Source organism: Cyrtonyx montezumae, unplaced genomic scaffold (assembly GCF_038088225.1).
Source record: "Cyrtonyx montezumae isolate F1298 unplaced genomic scaffold, pur_monq_1.0 scaffold_0, whole genome shotgun sequence".
In the NCBI taxonomy this organism is placed as follows: domain Eukaryota; kingdom Metazoa; phylum Chordata; class Aves; order Galliformes; family Odontophoridae; genus Cyrtonyx; species Cyrtonyx montezumae.
The window spans coordinates 881,136-902,002 of NW_027071824.1; the positions used below are offsets into that span (position 1 = coordinate 881,136).

The window sequence follows — 20,867 nt, forward strand, 5'->3', positions numbered from 1 at the left end:
GCATTTTTTGCTCTTGACTGAGCTAGCATTGGTTGTAAGGAAAAAAAAATAATATATATATATATATTAGGAATATTTAAATTAAAAACGTTAAAAAATCTAGTAAACAAGATTTCTCTGAGGGCTTAAAGTCTGATCTTATAGAGACTGTTTTATAAACATTAACTTTTACAGAGAAATCCTGTATTCAATACAACTTGAATCTTAAGATAGACTACGTACCTTTCTTTTATAATTCATTAAGTCAGCAGGGAATCTGACAAGTATTCTTCCCTTGTTTATCTCCCAAGACTCACAGGAATAAAGAGATTGAAGTTTTGGAAAGTTAACAACTGACAATGTGAAGAAGTCTAAATCACCAGAGTTGTTCTGGCAATAATATATTGCATTCAATGATTTAGAAAAGAAGCTAATAGGGTAGTATAAAAGGTATATTTTATTATCCTTTAATAATAATCTTCGGATATTTTGACAAGCTATCCTACTTTTCCATAAAGGGTATACACAACACGCCTCATAAAAAAACCTATTGTCAGGCAGTCATTTCCAGTGCTACTATGGTAACTAATAGCATTTGGTTGTCTTCCACAAAAAGCTGAATCTTACTCTTCAAATAAAAAACTGCTACCATGTTGCTCAGAAACAGAGAAATTAATGCCAGTATTTTAAGTGTGGGTCTGCAGTAGTTCTGGATAATGCAGAACAGACTGCCCTGCACACTCTGGTGATGGTGAAAGAAAAGGGCACTTGAAAAGAATAAGTACTTCTGTAAAAGAACAGGGTGACCACCTGGAAGCAAGACCTGCATTTAATTACAGTTATAGGTGTTCCATGTCAGAACAGATAGCTTGAGGCAGAAGCATCTGATGGAACACTACTTGGGAGTTTTCTGCAGCTGTCACGAAAAACAGAACAAAACAGAAGCACTTTGAGGCAGAACATTGATAAAATTAATATAGGCCTAATTCATCATGGTATTTAGGTCTGAGTGTATCTCCAGCAAAATAACTCATACTTAATTTTGTGCATGTGGGTCAGTGTACCACTAAACCAAAACCCATGAGCTACGGTGAGATACGTGTACTGAATGATATGTTAATTTGTTGAATGTAGTTAAGGGAAGTAATATTTTTAGTAAGATGTTCCTAAGGCATGACTGTCTTCAGAGACATAAAAACATGAAGATTCAGTTTAAAACAAGTCAAAATAAATGCCTGCAAGTTGGTAAGGAAAAGACACTATTTTTTCAGATGGAGTTTCTGAAAACTTAAGGGGCAGATGCCTTCTCACCTCTAGCACTTACCTATGTCATTTCAGTTTGGAGCAAGTTTATCTAAGCTCTTTGTAAAGCTGAGTGGACAATTCAGAAGAAGGATTAATCACATTTATGGATCAAACACTTTTTGAACATCCTTCTTTAAGATCTACAGCACCTCAAACAACTAGACCTCTCCTCTCAATACTGATCTTTGTTTTACCAACCCTCAAGGCAGACCTGAAACAGACCTCAGAGGAGCTAAATGCCAGTGGTTACTGAAGTTTTGGAGAAAATCCATTCCCTACTAACTTCCAGCGCAGAGTCTCTGGATGGAGTCAGCTCCATCCATGATTTGGAGAAAAAAGTTTCAAGTAGATCCAAGGTCCTGATAACTGGGGCCACAGCAGAAAGTGGACCACACACTCAGAAAAATTCTGTTGTCATTCCCTTAGAGAGTATGAACGTTTAGAAAAGGTGATTATTATTATGAGATCTGGGAAGCGGGCAGAGCCAGCAGCAAATCACGTAAGAGTATCATACACTTTGGAGCAGGAGCCAGCATGTGGTTGTTTATACAGATTTCTGATTCAAATTACCTTCCTGCAGAGTTTGCTGACTGGCCTCTGAGCCCTTTCAAAGGTTGATAAAATTGTAGTGAGCACTCTAACAGAGCTGGTCCAGTATTCTTTACCCTTCCTTGCTGCTATGTGACTCTTACACTATCTGTCACCTGGGACTGGATTTCAGACTAATCTGAAGTACCAAAAAGCACAGGGGATACTGACATACGACATCTGATTCCTAGTCTCAGTAAGACTATTTTACATAGCCCTAAGAGGACAGACCTGAGTTCTAGTTAATAAAAAAGATTTTGCTTTTATTTAACGCTTCCTTACCCTGGACAGGAAATGCAAAACAAACTTTGCATAAAGAAGAACTGTGACTTATTAAAATAGTGAAATAAACAAATGTTTAAATAGTGGAAACTCTTGTGGAAGAGAGTATTTCATGAATTCACTGCAAAAAGCTTCCACAAAGCCCAAAGAAATTCAGAGAAGAATCAAGTACCAAAATTGCAAATGTTTAATGTGATCATTGCTCCTTGATGGTTGATAAACACAAAAACTACAGAAGATCATGGAGGCAGGAATCCTGCATTTTAGGTATGCTGATACCAAAGCAGAAAACCACAGGGAGACTTAAGCATGGCAGTATCCTTAAGTATTTAATCTCAAAATATAGGAAATACATAATATAACAATATAAAATTGCCTGTGTTAATGGACAAACATGCTACTAATTTCAAAATCAGAATGTAGACTAAGAAGTAGGTATGGCTCCTTCCAAAACAAGTCTTTCTCTGGGTGTGGGAAAGAAAGGGAAGGTCTCTTTTTGCATTACATATAATGCAAGGTCAAAGTCTTATTTCAGGGTAAGCAAGATGTAACCTGGTGAGAAGGATATAAAGGATTTGGTGAACAACAGTTAGAAGATTTGAAATACCCAATTTGACTGTGATTCAGATGACCTTCGAACTCAAGATCATTAAATCATCTGAAATCCAATTTTGCCACAGATCTGCAACACACTTCAAAGTACAGATGTAATAAATTCAGCGTACATCCCTGCTTTTCTCCAATTTATTACCCTCACAGTAAAAAATGACTATTGCAATTGCACTGGGCTGTGCTCCTGTCCTACATAACATGGTGTTGCTTACCTAAAATGACAAGAAAAATAATCATTAGCTAACTAATTTTTCCTGCTCTACAGACCATTTGTAATCTTGTCCTTGCATCTGTTCCTACTCTGGGCCTAAGACTAATTAAAATCTTGATTAGGAACTGCCTTTTGCACAGGATGTAAGCAAGATGTTTGTTTAGTCACTAAGTTCAAGCAGGAATAATCTTTGAAGAAATCTTTTTTCCCCACTTTTCATCCTCTGCTTGAGTGATGCTGGGACCTACATTTTTAATCCAAGGGAGTCATTTGCGTCTGCCACAGTACATGTGTGTGTAGTACACTGGGACATTCAGATCTAATTTTAGGCCAAACTTCAGTTGCATATTTTCTTATGACAGTAAGACTTCTGTAGATGAAAAGGACTCTTTGGTGCTAAAATTGTACATGCACGTTGTGACGCAGAGTTGCACTGGAGGATACGAGCTGTAATTAAAACTGAATTACAGTACTATTTGATTTCAAATTAGTGGAGCAAATACTGAGAAATGCTAAACAATTGTTAATTAATCAAAGTCCCACGATATCAGTGCAATGCATCCAGCATTTTAGAGTTTCATCTAATTTAATTGCACCTACATTCATCTAGGATAAAAGCTAATTTCCCTATGGTCTTGATTGCTGTTTCCCAACTTGTTGCTTGCAAACCTTTGAATGATCTCTGGGAATAATTCAAGGGCCTACACACAGTAATTGAAACAAAAGAAGTCTGTAGGAATACTAAAATTGGTACTTAACATGGACAATTATGATGGAACTGCAGCAAGCAAGATACTGAAAATCACTAAGCTAGAGCAAACCACAGAAGTAGAATTGAAGAGGTATCCTTCAGAAGTTACCCAACACATAGAGGTTTGTCATTTCAAAGGAGCTTACATTTAAGTCTCCTCTGAATACGCCATCATAAAACTTGACATGGGAGTGGACTAAAATCAACCTTTTAACAGGTACAGATTTCATTTAAACAAACTGGTTTGAAAGCTGGATTTAAAAAAAAACAAAAACAAAAAAACAGAGCTCAGAAACTACTACTTATCTGTGGAAAGGGAAAATATGAGTCATAGGATTTGGAAGATTAATGAACACTTGGATGTCTTTTGTGTACATATCAGACATCTTAAATCCATACACAAGTGGGAAGTGAAGATCACAGCAAAGAATTTTCTACACAGTATAACATCAAATGAGTTTTGAAGCTTATGTCTAGATGTTGGGTACCTGGTGCTTCTCAGAGAGTTTTTTCACTAAGGAACGAATTAAATCTTTTTTGTCTGTAAGTTTTACTTAAGAAAACACTTCTGGAGTTTTCATTGGAGAAGGAGATAGGAAGATGAGAAAGGTACCCTAGACTTTTTTTTTTCCAGGGAGTTCTCCTAAGTCTTTGGCTGAGGAAGCAGCAACAATAAACATCTCGTATTTGCAAAACCAGGATCTTCTTCACATGAAGTAAGAGCATCAAATAATAAAATTAGGAGAAGACAAGGTGAAAACAACCTTAATTCAGTAGTCTCTATGTTGTGGCTGTTTTTGTTTGTATTTTCTTTACTCACCTGATTTGTTCCACAGATTCCAGCCTTTACATTCATTCTCCTGCAAACTTCTCCCTTCAGACCATATTGTACATGGATGTGTCTTACAGTGTTCCTACCACCCTCTATTTGGAATAACTTTCAGAAACTTGAAAGCATGCCAACAAGTGGCAGATAAAACTTCTAAGGAAACTATGAAGTCAATGAGCATAGTGATAGCACAGAGGTTTCTCTGTGCAACTCAACACGAACAATGAATCACAACTTGAAAAAAGCTCTTTCAGATGAGCTGGGATTTGGCCTCTGAGCACTTTAATTCTCTAGCAACTTAAAGAAAACAACAGAACAATTTCCTGAAGAAAAAAAAATACAAATAAGAAGACACTTGGTTCAAGAACTTAAGACTCTTGCTTTCTTAGGAGGCAGGAAGCACACAACTCAAGCATCACCCATGGTGATAAAGACGGAAAATGAAAAAGAACCCTCTTCATGAATATATTGTGGGAATGTATCTAGCATCCAAATTTCTCTTTGTTTAGCTAGAACTGACACAAATGACCAGTTTTGCTTTATAAGGCATGCATATGGTGCTTTCTTCAATAATTGTTAAAAGACCAGGAAATTGATGCTGATTTTTAGATATTTTTGAAGGAACACTTTTAGACAATTGATTACTCCCATTCTTTTTGACATGTTATTATTGCTGATAATCATTCATATGCTTCCAAGAAAATAAAATACCACTGGAGTTTCAAAATCTCTATTTCAGATATTGCATGTGTTAAAATTGGCTGTTTGCTTACCTTAGATTTGTGATCTGACGTTAGTGCCTGAATTTTAATTTCAGTTTCTTTCTTCAATTCAACACAATTACTTCCTCTAAAAAAAGCAAAATTGCAAATGTGTGCCACAAGTTAAACATCTTCTCATCCAGTCAGCTCTTACTAATTAAAATGTTAATCAATGTTGAAGTGCTACAGCATACTGAAATTATTTCTTCTGGTAATTTATTCACAGCTTACAAAACATTGTTGGATTAATGATCATTCAATTCAAACCCCACACAATTAATTCTAGATTGCCCCGGCAATATTCTGCTGCTGACGATGTGTCAAACATCTTCATTTATGGTACTTTGTTTCATTTCCAGACTTAAAATGTCTTTCTAAGAGAATCCAGCTTCTTTCTGAAAACTTACAGGCATATTCATTACATTGTCATGATTTTATCCTCTGATTTAAAAGTTATTTTTGTTATTGTTTTGAGGCAGAGAAAGAGAAGTCGCTTGAATAACTGTCTCACATGGCAATTTGGGCATACTTAATTTGAATGACTATTGAAAGTCTTAGTACCCCTCTGTGGGAAAACAGAATCAAAAGGGTTGCAAAAAAGGGGCCCATTTCCCTTGCAAATCACACTGGCCCATGCAGACGAATCCAAAACATTAAATATCTTATGTGATTTGCAAACAATAAATCTTAAAGACAGCCCACACTCTTGCAATAGGCAACAAAGCACTGCCTTTGTGCCTGGGTAAAATTAGCAGAGTTGAATACAAGTTGAAAGTTTGTTTCAAGCAGGAACACCATGATTTCAAGGAGCTGACCAGTAAAATGGCTGCAGAGGGCCCATGCTGATGCTCCCTTGATTTATATGTAGATGGATGACTCAATAAATCTAATTATGTGGGCTGTGCTCTGGGTAGGGTGGAGGCACAGCAAAACTATTACTTTGCAACATCAACAGCAATTTCAACTACCATCTCACCTAAGTCAATGAATTTTTGCAAGCTCCATCTGACAAGGTCCAACATTACCTATCTTGTTGTTCTCCTTAATGCAATGAAGGGTTTTCAGAACAGAATACAAATTCACACATTGGGAGTCTCAGTTTTTCAGTTTGGAATAATACAATAAATTTAGAGGGGTCTATTTTGATAGCACTACAGAAGTTCTGTGTTGGATCATCTTCTGGCATAAAACTGTAATGTTACAGTGGGTACAGCTACATTCATTTCATTATCTAAAACTCTTTATGTAACTCTTAAAAAGTTTATATGGTATTTTAATATCAAAGTGCAGTGAAACTTACAGAAAAAGCCAAAATATTAAAAAAAATACTGTCAAAGTTCTCTGTGAAAATAGTACTGTGATGTGCCTAGTGTTCCCAAAGGCCACCAGAAGGACTAGTCATTCATTTTCGGGTCACGATAGGAAATTTTTTGTGATTATTTGACTCATTTGACACTTCAGAAGTAAAAAAAAAAGCCAGGGAGACAGGTTCTGACCATAGTTACCTCTGCCCAAATAAATAACAGCTTCAAAGAAAGCATCTTTGCTTTACACACATGTGTAACCATGATCAGAGTCTGGCAATACAAACACCATACAAACACCTTCCAGCCAGCTGGGACATAGCTAGAATTGTCCACAACTGCAGTGGACAATTGCAGTAAAAAAAAAAAGTACATGATAAAAACTATCAAGTCACAGCTAGGAACAAACATTCAGCAGCAGTCCGACCCATAGTCACATGTCCACGCTCATACACATGCATACACTTGAATTACTGGACAGTTTTGATAAATCAGAAAGATGTGTCCGTCAAACTCCATTTCAGAGTGGGGACACATACATGCAAACCTCCATGAGCTTCTTCAGGATTTGTGAGCACTTTAAGTGTACAGCAGAAATAGCACAGGGAGCAAAATCCCATCCATCTGTTGGTGAATTACCACGTGATTAAAAATTTTACTTTGCTGAACATTATGAAGTCAACATTTGTCACACCATGTGGCAGAAACAGACCGCCAAAAATTGTTCAACAAAGTCAGATGACAAACTCTTATATACCTATCAAAAAGACTTTTTTAAGGAAGAATCTGATAATTTGAATATGAATACTTCAAAAATATATTTTAAATGCTAATTTACAAAGTTTATTGCTTGAAAGCCAAGGAAATGGAACTGTACTGAATGTGTCCTGTACTCACTGAACCCAGGATCTCTTATTCATTAGATTTTTTCAACCAAAAAAAACCAAAAAACTGCTCAGATCTCAGTTTGTCCTGAAATACTCTGCCCTTCTGGGGTAAAGAGATGGTTGTGCCTAAGTACCTTGCTGAATAGGGTTTCAGGGCTGTATACACAGTGATCCTGAAGGAAGCACTTAAAACACTGATGGTCAACTAAGAAGTGTTTTCACAGGAAATCTGTCAGGAAATTTTAATTTGGTTGGTAATTAGATATCGATAGTTACAAAACTGAAGTGCCATCAGATGACTGACAGCTATAAAGTCCATGGAAATATTTAGTCATGGTAAAGAGCAGTATGTAGTTGTGTATTAGCTGTGTATTGGATCTGCTTCTGAATTAGTTATTTAAAGCAAACAAACAAGCAAATTAAAGGAGCCCCCCTGTCTCCTCCAAAAAAAAAAAAAAAACCAACAAACTCACAGCAAACAAATAATTCTTGTCAATAATTCAAAATTGCCATAAAGGCTTTGAAGTCCATGACATAAGTGTTATAAGAATTAAGACACTGAAAGTAAACAATGAAATTATGTCAAATGGGGAATCAGATTATCAGCTACTTTTATATATGCCTCAGTTTGGGATTACTCTGGAAAGTACTGTTACATACGACTTGTCACTATTCACTGCCCAGAGACAATCATTGTCACCTTTAACTTAGTGATATACCTTCATCTGTTGTTTTGCCTAGACAAGCTGAGACACTGGCCTCTGCTCAGGTCAGCAGAAACATTGATCATCTCTATTCAAACACATTATTCTAAAATACCAGAGCACTGGGAAGCTTTTCTCCCTTGAATATAATTGCAGTGCAATGCCCAGGGCTAAGTTCATAACTATTGCACTAAAATGCACTGACTTTATTTACAAATTTATGTAGTACTCCAGATGGGGCCTCACAAGGGTGGAGAAGAAGGGACAATACCTTCCCGCTCCCTGCTGGCCACCCTTCTTTTGATGCAGCCCAGGAACTGTTGGCTTTCCAGGCTGCTGGCTCATGTCCAGCCTTTCATCCACCAGAACCCTCAGTTGCTCCTCTGCAGGGCTGCTCTCAATGAGTTCTTCTCCCAGTCTATACTCACATGTGGAATTTCTTAGATCCAACTGCAACACCTTGTGCTTGGCCTTCTGAGTACTCAGATTGCCACGTGCCCACTTTTTGAGCATGTCCAGGTCCCTCTGGATGGCATCCCTTCCTTCTATTGTGTCAACTACACCACTCAGCTCAGTGTCATCAGCAAACTTGCTGAGGGTGCACTCAATCCCACTGTCTATGCCATTGATAAAGATGTTGAAGAACAGAGGTCCCAGGATGGACCCCTGGGGAACACTACTCATGGTCCGCCTCCACCTCGACAGAAGTCACTGACAGTCACTGACAGAACACTAAAAAAAACAACCCTCTGGCTATGACCTTCCAACTGATTTTTTATCCACCTAATAGTTGAGCCCTCAAATCCATGTCTTTCCAATTTAGAGATAAGGACAGATATGTATTTGGATGCTTTCAGTTCTCCTTTCATGGAAAAAAAAAGGCATGAGCTTTTTAAAGAGTTCATGTGAGCTTTCACTTAGTGAAGAGAATTTTCCTCACCTTCCTCATTTCAGACACTTTTACTTCTATTCTAAGTGTATAGAATAGACAATCAAATATTTAAAAAAATCCATTGTCATTCCAAATTATTAAAAAAAAAACCTAAGAAGTATTTGTGTAAGAAACCAGTGCTAAAGATGCATTTATGTTCAGCACCCAGTTAGCAACTGGTTACCAGATGCTGTTGTCTGATGAGAACCATGTGTATAATATTAGCATAACTTTATATAGAATTAAATAAAACAATAGCTGCTCTAAGTCCTGGTATTATAAAATAAACTGCTGTCTCAAAGAAATTCCAGCCACAGGGTGAAACACAAAGGGGAGACACTGCTGCCAGGTTAAAGACAGCAATAAGTCCTGCCACATTATCCCAAATGGGTCTACAAGAAGGACGTTATATTTAAATCTTCAGTATGTTCTGTGAACTTGTCTGAGATAAAGAGATTCACACAGATAAAGGCCAGAACTTTGGCTATTGCAAACCAAAGCAGCTTCACTCAAGTCAAAGGATTAACACCAGTTTATCCCAGCTGAGGATCTGAAGGTATTAAAGAAACTTCAACTTGACAGCATGGCAAAACTCTACTATTCTAAAATGCTCATGATTAGAAGCTATTTTTTTTCCTCAAGATCAAATCGTTGCCTCCTCCTGATCATTAGAGCTACTGAGGGCCTCAGTCACCTCACACTGAATATAGCATTGACATTCCTGGGAAAACATAGTGAGACCAGATCAGGCCAAGAAAAATAATATTTCTGGCAACTCCTTTGCTTTTATATTTCACCCACTGACAGTAGAAAATTAGAGAAAGGCAAACTGAGTACAACATATATGGCCCATGGCTAAGAGCCTTCAAGCAGCTCAGACTCAGTTGGATGTAGGATGCTAGTTCAAGCTGCAGTGCATTCATCTGAATGATCTTTTTTATGAATGTTTTCTTCCAGACCACAGAAGCATAAGAACTATTGTAAATCTATAAAAAACATTGAAATAATATCTTACCCCTTCTTCTTGATTGCCTTCTCTAACATTTTCTCGTATGATACCTTTTCTTTATCATATTGTGCCACTATTTTGTCAATTTGTGTGCAGTGCAACTTCTGCATAGCGCTGTGCTCCTGGAAAACAGTAGGACCTCACAATTAGATTGCTGGATTTTTTATGTTTAGTTTTCTTACAGTGTAAAAATATCAGTGTATGAACAGATAACTTTGACAATGGAATTTAGTCTGGTTTAGCCATCTGGTATTAAATTTCCAGATATTCCACCATAAGTGCTACAGCATTTCTCCTTTTTTTAAAAAAAAAAAAGATCAATATTGTACCTTAAAAATATAATACATGGTTACTTTAAAACAAAAGAATGATGAGAAAAAAGTCACTGTTACTATCCATTTATCTTTACCTTTTGAATAAATGCCCCTTTAAATGCAACATTAAAAAATCCATATTTACATTTCACACCATTTAAGGTTTCTGAATATTGAGGTGAACAAAATTCAATCCAATTCCTTTCCTTTATGTATCTTGTACTAAACAAAGCACTAGTCCATCAGCCATTAAAAAAACAGAATAAAGCTCTAAGTCCAGAAGCAATAGCTAGAAGTCAAATCTTTAACTGAAAATTCTGAAAATCTGGTCTGCAACTCCCCTAATGGCAGCAGTAATCTCATCATGAAATTCTGTCCTGTTGCAGACTATCTCCTTGTCCAATCAATGGAAAGCAGTGCAATGTGATGTTCAACTACACGTACAGCCCGCTGCAAACAATGAGCTACCCATGAAATATTTCACTCTAGTGACAACGTGGTGTCACTACAGTTATGATTTACACTGGTGAAGTGTCAGAAGAAGTTTATCTATGGAAAAGGTGGAAAAAACTTTTTATATAATGAAAGCACCCACTTGGTGTAGTGCACAGACATTTCTTTTCCATTACAAATGTTGAACCAGAAACAACACCATTAGTGCTTACATGTAGACTACAGTATTAAACTTGATTTTGTAACCCTCCTTCATCAGAACAGTAGCTTATGATGCAAATATTTATCTAAAGCTGCGAGCACTAAATATTTAATTTACATTATAAAAGGAAAAATTGTTGTTTGTTAATTTACATTATTTTATTATCAATCATTTACACCACATTTTATTTAAACATGTCAAAAAACCTTGGATTAATTAATATGGCCTCTTACTAGAACTTTAACTCTATTTTGCTTTATAGCTCATTATTTAGTTACGCTACCCTTATTATTCTATTGCTGTTACATTTTCTGTATACCTGTGTTTGTCTTATCACTGTTTCCTTATTTAAAAATCCTAGTGAAAGACTTGCATTCCATTTTACCAAAATTGTAATACAAATGTTGTGATACTTTCAAAGCCTAGCACTCCCAACATCTGTGCTCCCCCAGGGAACATGTACAATTCACAGATTTTGTATTAAGAGTGAAGAATTGAATTTTATGTTCTACAGAAGATTTAAAGGGAATAAATAGACTCCATCACCATTAAAAAAATGTCAGCATTGCCAGGGAATATCTACTACTGACTAATCATGTAAGAAAAAGTACAGACAAAAAGAATGGCATAAACTAGACAACTTGACAGCACAGCACAGTCACAGTTGAGGGTACAAAGAGCATCTCATTGCTCAACTACACACTTTCCTCCAGTCAAAAAGAACAACTTCCTGATATGAAAGACTTACCTGAAAATATTACAAGTATGAGCCACCTACATACTGATGAGGCACTGGTATATAACCTGTGAGGTCCTACCACTTAGAACTAAAATACTTGCATTTCCCTAATTTAACCATGATTAACGCCTCATCTCTTTATCACAACCCACTGTGAACTTTTGCAGAGACTCACCTCTACTGCTACTTCTCCAAGTCAACTACATCTTAAATGTAAGAGATATACTGAGGACTACATCCCTGCCCTCCTGCCCCCCACACACACTTCCTTTCTCCTTCTCATCTTGTTCACAGGACATGAATTTGGACACAAATATAAACAGAGTTGGAAGAGGACGATGAGCTATTGCCAACCTGCCAACCACTGCACAGAAGGCACAGAATACTGAGAGTCAACAACAAGAGGTCCCTTGAATTATATTACCTCAAACCTGGGAACACTGCTTAAAGTGGCTGAGCTGATATGACTGATTTTCTCTCTTTTCTCTCCAAGAGAAATTCATTACAGCATCCAAAACTTCTGTCAAGATTCTAGAAAATGCAAGTGGTTTTCTAACATCTTAAAACACTTCCGCATGTTTTGTTTTTAGCCAAGTTCCATATGGAAACATTCTAGGTTGATCCAGAATATGTTCACAGATAAAACTCTCCTCAGCTAGATCTTTCATCATTTCCTCAAGTCAACTGAATTTGCAGTTTGAATTTATATGCCTTTTCCACAGATATATTAATGAACTGCATACAATGATTATATTGAAAACTGAAACCACTCAGCTGAGTTGTCAGCTAACTGACACAGAAGGACACAAATCACAGCCTGACTATCTATAGAAAAAAAAATTGTTTTCTATAGAAAATAATTATATGCAGTTCCATTTAAAAAAATGAAAGAACATCATCATCTGTTAAAGACAAGAAGATCTTATGATACAAATCATTCCTCCACGAATCTCCCTAATACACCCTTACACAACTAAAAACTGAAGTATGGAAGACTCTCGTTACAGAATAACATGGTAACAAAATAAAGAAGAACGACCATTTCCAAATCCAGAACCTCTTTTGCAAAACTAGAGCCCTGGAGTCCTTTATACTTCCTCTTTTGAACTGTGGAGATGTTTTTGTGTGGTCATTTTCTTGTAAAAGCTTCCTGTCAAACAGTACACTCTTTCAGTGTCAATATAAATATACAGTAGATTAATTATGGGACTCATATTTTGGGTGATAAATATGCAGATCTAAGGCCATATTAAATTCCTTAAGTGGGCATCTGTGAATATCGCTTTCTTGTCTGAAACTGACAGAACTGTTTAGCAGAGTGATCAGTTGCACCTTTGATTGATAGAGAATATACAGCGTAATCCTTCATTATTTTGCTACCTCCTCTGCCTGACCCAGGAGGTGCAAAAACTCTAACATACCTGTAACATACTAAAATACAGTAGGAGTCTATAGAAGCAGACTGGTAACCGACAAAATAGGTGACTGACCCTTATATATCTACATAATACTGCCCTTTATTCCATCTTCCTATGATGCCATTCATTTACCTAAACTGTACTCAATATCTATATTGATTAAAAAAACAAAACAAACAAACAAACAAAAAAACCAAATAGAGATCCTTCAGTTATTCTGCAGTTCCATAGTAACATTCATATGAAGGAAATTAAAGGACTGTAGACTGGAAACACTGCATTTCAAGAGCTGCCTCCAATGTTTTTAAAACATTTTTCAATACGCAAAATTTGCTGTCTGCATTACTTTAAAATGACTAAATGCTCAGATTACCAGATCTAAGACTTAACTAGAAGTTATACCCAGCACGGATTTTTTTTTTTTTTTAATGGTAGTCATTACAGAAATATGTCACTGTTTGTTTGGAAATGTCAAACAAAATAAGTATTGCAGTATAAGAGGTAAGTTCAGTTTCAGAGTCAAGTGTACCAATATAGTTTCTCTACTTGAGAAGAAGTGGTTTAGTTCTGTAACAGAGCTGTTCCAAGTGAATCAGTTGTTGAACCCAGTCTTCCACTTATGTTTGTGGCCTGGGTAAGGAACAGAGAGAGCTGAAGGAAGAAGAATGAATTTCACAGAATTACAGAACTTTTGAAATGATGTTACTCTCCAGTATTCACTATAGTTTGTTCTGCCTCTAATCTACTTGCTTAGTCCCTTACAATCTGCATGGATTTCTGTAAAAGCTTTATTCTGTTTTTTAATAGCTCTGCATATATACCTTTTACAGGACTCTCAATCCCGTGTGAAATCTCAACTCTTGACTATTCACAGACCTTGTGAAATAAAAAATTCTGCAGTTTTTGGTAAGCCACTCATCTGATATTAGGGAATGGTCAGACTGAACTTCGTCAGTCATAGAATGTTTGTATAGAAATTCTACTTGGATAGAGTAGCATAGAGTAGCGTAGAGTAGCGTCGAATAGAGTAGAGTAGAGTAGAGTAGAGTAGAGTACAGTACAGTAGAACAGAACAGAGTAGAATAGAATAGAATAGAACAGAGTAGAATAGAATAGAATAGAATAGAATAGAATGGAATAGAATAGAGTAGAGTAGAGTAGAGTAGAGTAGAGTAGAGTAGAGTAGAGTAGAGTAGAGTAGAGTAGAGTAGAGTAGAGTAGAGTAGAGTAGAGTAGAGTAGATGCAAGGGATCTACAAAGTTCATCCAGCTGTCTGACCACTACAGGGCTAACCAAAATTTAAAGCATATTAAGGACATGATCCAGACACCTCTTCAATACTGACAGGCAAGATGAGAAGTCATATTTTTCCCACATGAAAGTGAAAAAAGGAACACTAAAGACTCAAAATCCAGCTCTCCAAAGATCCTATACAAAAACTAATTGGTGACAGGATTTTCAGAATACAGTACTCTCTGGTTGTGTATTTGTTTAATGCTATCTTCCTTTTTATTTACTGTTGGCTAGTGTTTCAGCCATTTTAATTCCAGAAGCATGATAAAATTATCATATTCCTCTACATATTACCATTAGTTTGCTTTTCATGTGTGACATAGCTCCTTGCAACTGATGTACCTGTATACATACACACACATCCCACATAGTGACATCACTTCATGCTAGTCCTATTATTATTACTCCTTTTTTTAAGAAAATATTTATAATTATTTAAGGTGGGGATCATTCATGCTTAACATTTGAGGTATATTGGTACTGAGGAATTTCTAAGGAAAGTAGAGTGCAAAACAGGTAAGATCAGTGATACACAGTGATTCCCTTCTGAACAGAAGTGTTTAAACTATACCAAGAGGTTGAAATAATCTCTGAATCACAGTCAGATAGGAGCACTATCTGCTGTAAAACCTGTGAATACCTAAGCTGCAGAGAACACGAATAAAACTGACTTTCCACTGGGCCTTCTCTACTGGAGGGTTGCACATCTTTCGTGCACCAGGGGCACCAATGCTGTACTGTGGGTGATGCAAAAGTAATTCTAGTGATTAATCTGAAAATGTGGTGCCTGTACCTGTCCTACACATTTATTAAATAAGGTTTTACCCTAATATACTACAATGTGTATTTTCCTACAGAGCAATCAAACTCAGACAGCATTTCAGCAGACGTGCTAATATTTCTCTACACTGAGTAGATGTTGTTAATAAGGACACTTAGTGCTGCTGTTTCCTCAGCTAACTCTGCTCAGGGCAACCAGTTTATCTCCTACATTGCTTAGATCAGAGTCACTTCCTCCTCCACCCTCACTCTCTTCCATACTTGCATGCTTTCATTTACAAAAAAGCATTTTCTACAGAGCCAACTTCTGTTTACTTAATCCTCCAGACCTCAGGAGTGTCTATGACTAAATAAGAGTCAACCTATTTGTGGAACTTCTCAGTTCAATGTGTTTAATACAAAGGCTTTCTGCAAATGATCAGGGATTATCAACTGCATAGTTCCCAGACTCCTAGCCAGCTTATAAAATGCATTAAAAATACTGATGAGTACACTAAGCACTTTCTTAAGGTCATCTGTGAACTACTATGGCCACACTTTTCTGATCAGATTCTCTTTAAATTTAAGAAGTTGCATTTACAGAGGCCTTTAGCAAGGCATGTTTAGACAAGCACTTTCTTCTCAGGGCAGAGTTGCACTCATTCACTTCATACTTGAAAACTGCAGAACACAGAATGGCTCAGACCAAAGATAACTGCTCTTGAACAAATGCTGAAAGCCCTTCTGAGTGCACAGCATCTTAATGTCTCTGGCAATTTTTCACCCGATTAGAAAAGTTTCTCAAGCACAAATCTGATTGATCGAATTCTTAATATTATCCAGCACAGTCTTGGCTAAGATATACTGTTGTGGGTCACAAATATGAGGGATATATACATAAGTATAGCTGCTTACTATGTAACCATGGCTCCAATTTCATTTGCAAAAAGTTGCTATAGCAGATTGCTGGGATGTTTTTCAATGAAAGAGAAAGTAAATGTTTTAAAATGAGAAGCCTCCTAAAAGATCAATCCTAAGAAGGCCTACAAGCCACCTATAATGCAATGATTCAGGGAAGAACAAACCACTTCTGCAAGATACTACAGCAACCCATCCTTACGGTATAGAAATGCTACTTTAGACATGGATGGCAGAGACTTTTTCTTGAGCATAGGCTTTATACACAACACAGAGTGAGAGAATCACTCATTTCCCCTCTGCACAGAGTCAGCACGGAATCAGAAAGTTAACTATTCAATTTTCTTATACTAGGAGCAACAAAAATGTGTTGATTATTGAAAGTAATTTCCTCATACTTCATTACACATAGTACCCTGTGTCCAAATGACAGCCATGAAACATACAGTGATACTAAAAAATGCCCAGATATTATTACATTAGATCAGTTCTATATGAAATCTGCAGTCAAAGTGAACAAGGGAGTAACTGTTGCAAAAGCTAGAAAAGATTTGCAAGCATTGCTGAAATTCAGAATACTATCTTTACCTGTTATGCCACTGTTTGTAACAAAAGTAAAGATTTTCTAGTGATAAAAAGCAGGAGAAAATCGGCCATAATTTTATAATGTAAAGTATATTTGTGATACTGCCATATTTGGGATACCCCTGCCAACAGTACCCAGCAAAAAGCTAATAAAGTAGTTTTATGTATATATACATATGTGTGTCTGTGTGTGTGTGAAGTAGAATAGTGCACCTCATTTTTACAATTACACTTTCCAGCTGTATTTGGCAATTTTGCAGTTTCTCTAGTGTCTGTCTTTAATGCAGCACACTCTCACATCATTACTGCCTTTTTTTTCAAGCCACCTGTCAGTATGTCATCCAAGAGGAAGCTAGATAAAATCATCATCTGGAAAAGGTGAGCACTGGAACCTTGCAAGGGCAAACAAATACCAAAACTCAGGAAGACATAAAAAGGGTTGCAAGAGGGAAAATTAGATTACTTGAGCATATATTGCAGTATACTTAAAACAGAAATGCCTTTTCTTGGTTGTCCAACTACTGTTCCTTAGTTTTGTTTCACTTCAATTAGGAGCCATCTATGCTAGTGAGAGCTGTGGCTTTTTTTCAGTGTGTTGTTCAGAGAGCTCTTCATGATCTTACCTTTGCATGCTTCTTCTTTAAGGTGTTCAACTCTTTCTGCTGTTTCTTTAAATGTTTTATGTAAGCCTACAAAAAAAAGAAACTGGATCAACTTTTCTGTGGATAAAATAATGGCTACTTAAAACAAGTAATTAGGAACACATCTTGAAAAGCCTACGTCCATGCTTACCTTCATTTGCTTTAAATCTTCTATCTTCACTTGAGGAATTAGGTCTATACCTAGGAAGGTATTGATACAGTTTATCTGAAACATCATGCATAGAACTGTATTTCATATTTAGAGTTTTAACATAGAAATCTACATGTAAGTAAACAATTAATAACTGTTTTGTACCATTTAAAAATCAGGTTAATGAGAAAACTATTCATTAAGATAAAGCAAAAATAGAGCTAATTTCCTTTTCAAATGTACTGCTCAATCAATTGCCTTTTGAAAAAAAGGACTTGATGAGAGTATTTTAATCTCTTACAATTCAGCACTGAAGTGTCAAAACACAGGAACATAAAAATTGGAAAAACACAACAAACAATTTATGTACATTCAAGTTCAACTTTGCAAGTTTCAGAATTTTGTTACGTAGCTGGATATGGCTCCAGCACCTCTGGTTTCCAGGGGAATGCTTCTTGTGTAAGGTTATGCATGACAACAGAAAGAGTTATATATTATATTCTCCTTAATTTAAAACACACAAATTATGGAACTGAAATTTTACTTGCATCTTGTATGTTAGTAGAAGTAAACTTTGCATTCAGGTTAATATCAAGTCTGGGAAAAGGAATAATAGTACAATTAAAGACTAAAGGAGAATTAAAATGAATGAGAAACTCAAAAAAAAAAAAAAAGCGGAAATTATAACGAAAATTCAATGACACTATCAAATCTACCAAAAAAACCCCAAAACACCCACAGACAAACAACATTAGGCTGTTCCTAAATACACCAAAAATGTACTTAGTTAACTGCTGTTAATAATGTTTATGGACTCTTAAGATTCCTCCCTCCTTACAAAGGACATTTTGTCTTCTAAGGTGAATTTAACTGAGAAACAAACAGGACACCAACAAGTGTTCCTTGTTCCAAACAAACTTCTTTAGGCTTTTACTTTAAAATTTAAAGGTATTTACTTTGTTCAACATGTCTGATTCCATAGCAACTAGGAATCAGTTACCATCTCCCACAAATTTCACGCCTAATTAATGCTCAATAGAACTAACATTTGTGCATCTTGATAATGATGAAAATACCTTGCTGCATAAAAATATCTGGGGTTTACAGCAGGGAAGAACTTTGAAAGCATTCAGGTTCCAGAGATGACATGTTCTATTGCCAGATGTGACTCATGAGAGTCACAGCTTATTTTCCAAAAGACTGACTCCTACACATGCTTGTATTCAGCCATGTCTGTTTATGTTTAAGAGCAAGAACAGTGCTCCTTTCCATTCCCATTGATCCGCTTGGGTCAAGGTGGATGAAAGAGAGTGAAGCACACTCTAATTCTTGTGGGCCATTAACAGAAATATTTACTGTGTTTCATTCAGCTGTACAAATTTGTTTTCTCACTTAATCTGCATTACCTGTGATGATCTGTGAGAAACAATAATCCCATTTGGCTCCACAAGATTATTTTGTAGAGTGAACAGTGAATAGTGAGAAAAAAATGCTTATTCATTTCTAAATGAGCCCTTTTAATATGGATATTTTTGACAATAAACACACCATTTCCATAATTAGAGTAGAACCACAAACTGAAAACATTTCTAATTGTAGGGAAATCTCTACAGAATCCAATGAATTCTAATTACTTTAATTACTTAAATCCGCAACTCTGCCAAGGGATTTGTAGAGAGAAAAAAAAGTAGAAGAATTCCTGTAGAATGTACCAGAAAATAATCATTCCTATTGGTGTGGCTCCAGTAGATCTCTGGTAAATTTCTCCCAGAGTCATGCAGGTTCTACTATTGGTATCTGGCATAGAGCTACACAAAGGGTTCACTTAGAAAAATAAATCTGTATTGGATTTACAGAGCCTTTGTGGTAATATGTAAGATTTTCTTGCAAATAGACAAAGACCACTATCAGTGGTTGAATAAGTTATTTTCTAAAGGGTAAACAGAACTGCAAAAGTAAAAATGAGTAACAAGTACTTCTCTGTAACTTCCTCAACTGTACCAGAACTGAAGGATTGGCTCAGGATTTTTGTTTACCTTTCTTAGCTTCGGTCCCAGATCCAAAGCCTGCCGTCGTACTTGGTCGAAGCTCAGAGCTACTCTGAGGAGTCACATTTGCTTTGGCATTATTAGCTTTTCCTTTTCTATCATTTTTTGAAGTGTCATTTGGTACATCAGCTATGTCACTCTGGAAGAAACATTCACATTTGTAATAAATTAATTTTATCTGTAGCACAACATTTGGTGTGCAGGAAATTTTGGAACTTGTTTACTTTAATACATACTTCGGAAAACTGAAGCAAACTTTCAAGTAACACAATTCTCAGTGAAGTGTTTCTAAGATATTTTAAATACCTACTAAAATATCATTCTTTTCTCACTTCTCAAAGTTTCTACTTCTAAATGATGTGTTTTGCATCATAATAAGAATATAAATGGGCTGTGTTAGTCATTAAGTTCCACTTACAGTTTCAATACCCATAGCTCTCATTTGGTCTGCTCTTTTTTCTGTAATAGACAAAAATTTCTTTGGATCTGACAAAGCATCCACAATATCTGTAAGAAAAAAAAAAAAAGTCATCTTTTTATCATTTTCAGAAGCATTTAAAAATTTATTTTTTTCAAGACCTTTATTCTACTACTGTTGAATGAACCTCGACTTGCAAAAATAGTTCAGCTTTATACAAAAAATTTGTCAGGACAGAAAGTGCTCATCAAAATAGCACCTGAACATATTAAAAACATGAATCAGTTTAAAAAGTGTCAAGGGAGTGGTATGAATCCGGGTAGTATGCTTAGGAAAACCCATTCTAGCTCCATCAGAGCAAAGATGCTGTGTTACTCCTGGTTGGTGACACTAGAATTTGAGAACAAAATGGAATGTGCTGAGTGACACAGTGCTAACAACTTTGTCTCTTGGTTATCTGAAGAGGTACTGACTGCCTACTCAGACTACTAGGGGAGTTAGTATTACAGAAACGCTCCATGAACAGTAAGGATCTCCCTGTTTGCTCCTATTTAGTAATCTTCTAACCTCAGCTTCCCAGGGGACAGTGGAGAACCAAGGTTGGTTTCTCCATGATTTCAAGCCAGACTGCAGGCTGTAGTGGGTGCTGGCATCATTTCTTCTATCCCTGGTCTCTGGCATCCCATACTCCTTCCCTCATTCCCTATGGACACACAGAATCCTCCTCAATACACATGCAGAGATGAGCCATGGTGCTGTACATCCAGGGTCACCC

At 36.4% G+C, this 20,867-nt stretch overlaps 1 protein-coding gene across 1 annotated transcript in view; it reads right to left on the reverse strand.

Annotated features, from left to right (window-relative positions):
• The window catches only part of PLCB4 (phospholipase C beta 4), a 191,634-nt gene that overhangs the window by 13,469 nt on the left and 157,298 nt on the right, over window positions 1-20,867 (reverse strand). Inside the window, exons 29-34 of the mRNA XM_065734812.1 lie at window positions 20,093-20,181; window positions 19,663-19,813; window positions 17,627-17,676; window positions 17,458-17,523; window positions 10,160-10,275; window positions 5,331-5,406 (exon numbers count right to left, since the gene is read on the reverse strand). Of these exons, the coding sequence (XP_065590884.1) occupies window positions 5,331-5,406; window positions 10,160-10,275; window positions 17,458-17,523; window positions 17,627-17,676; window positions 19,663-19,813; window positions 20,093-20,181 (548 nt within the window). The remainder of the gene's footprint in view (window positions 1-5,330; window positions 5,407-10,159; window positions 10,276-17,457; window positions 17,524-17,626; window positions 17,677-19,662; window positions 19,814-20,092; window positions 20,182-20,867) is intronic.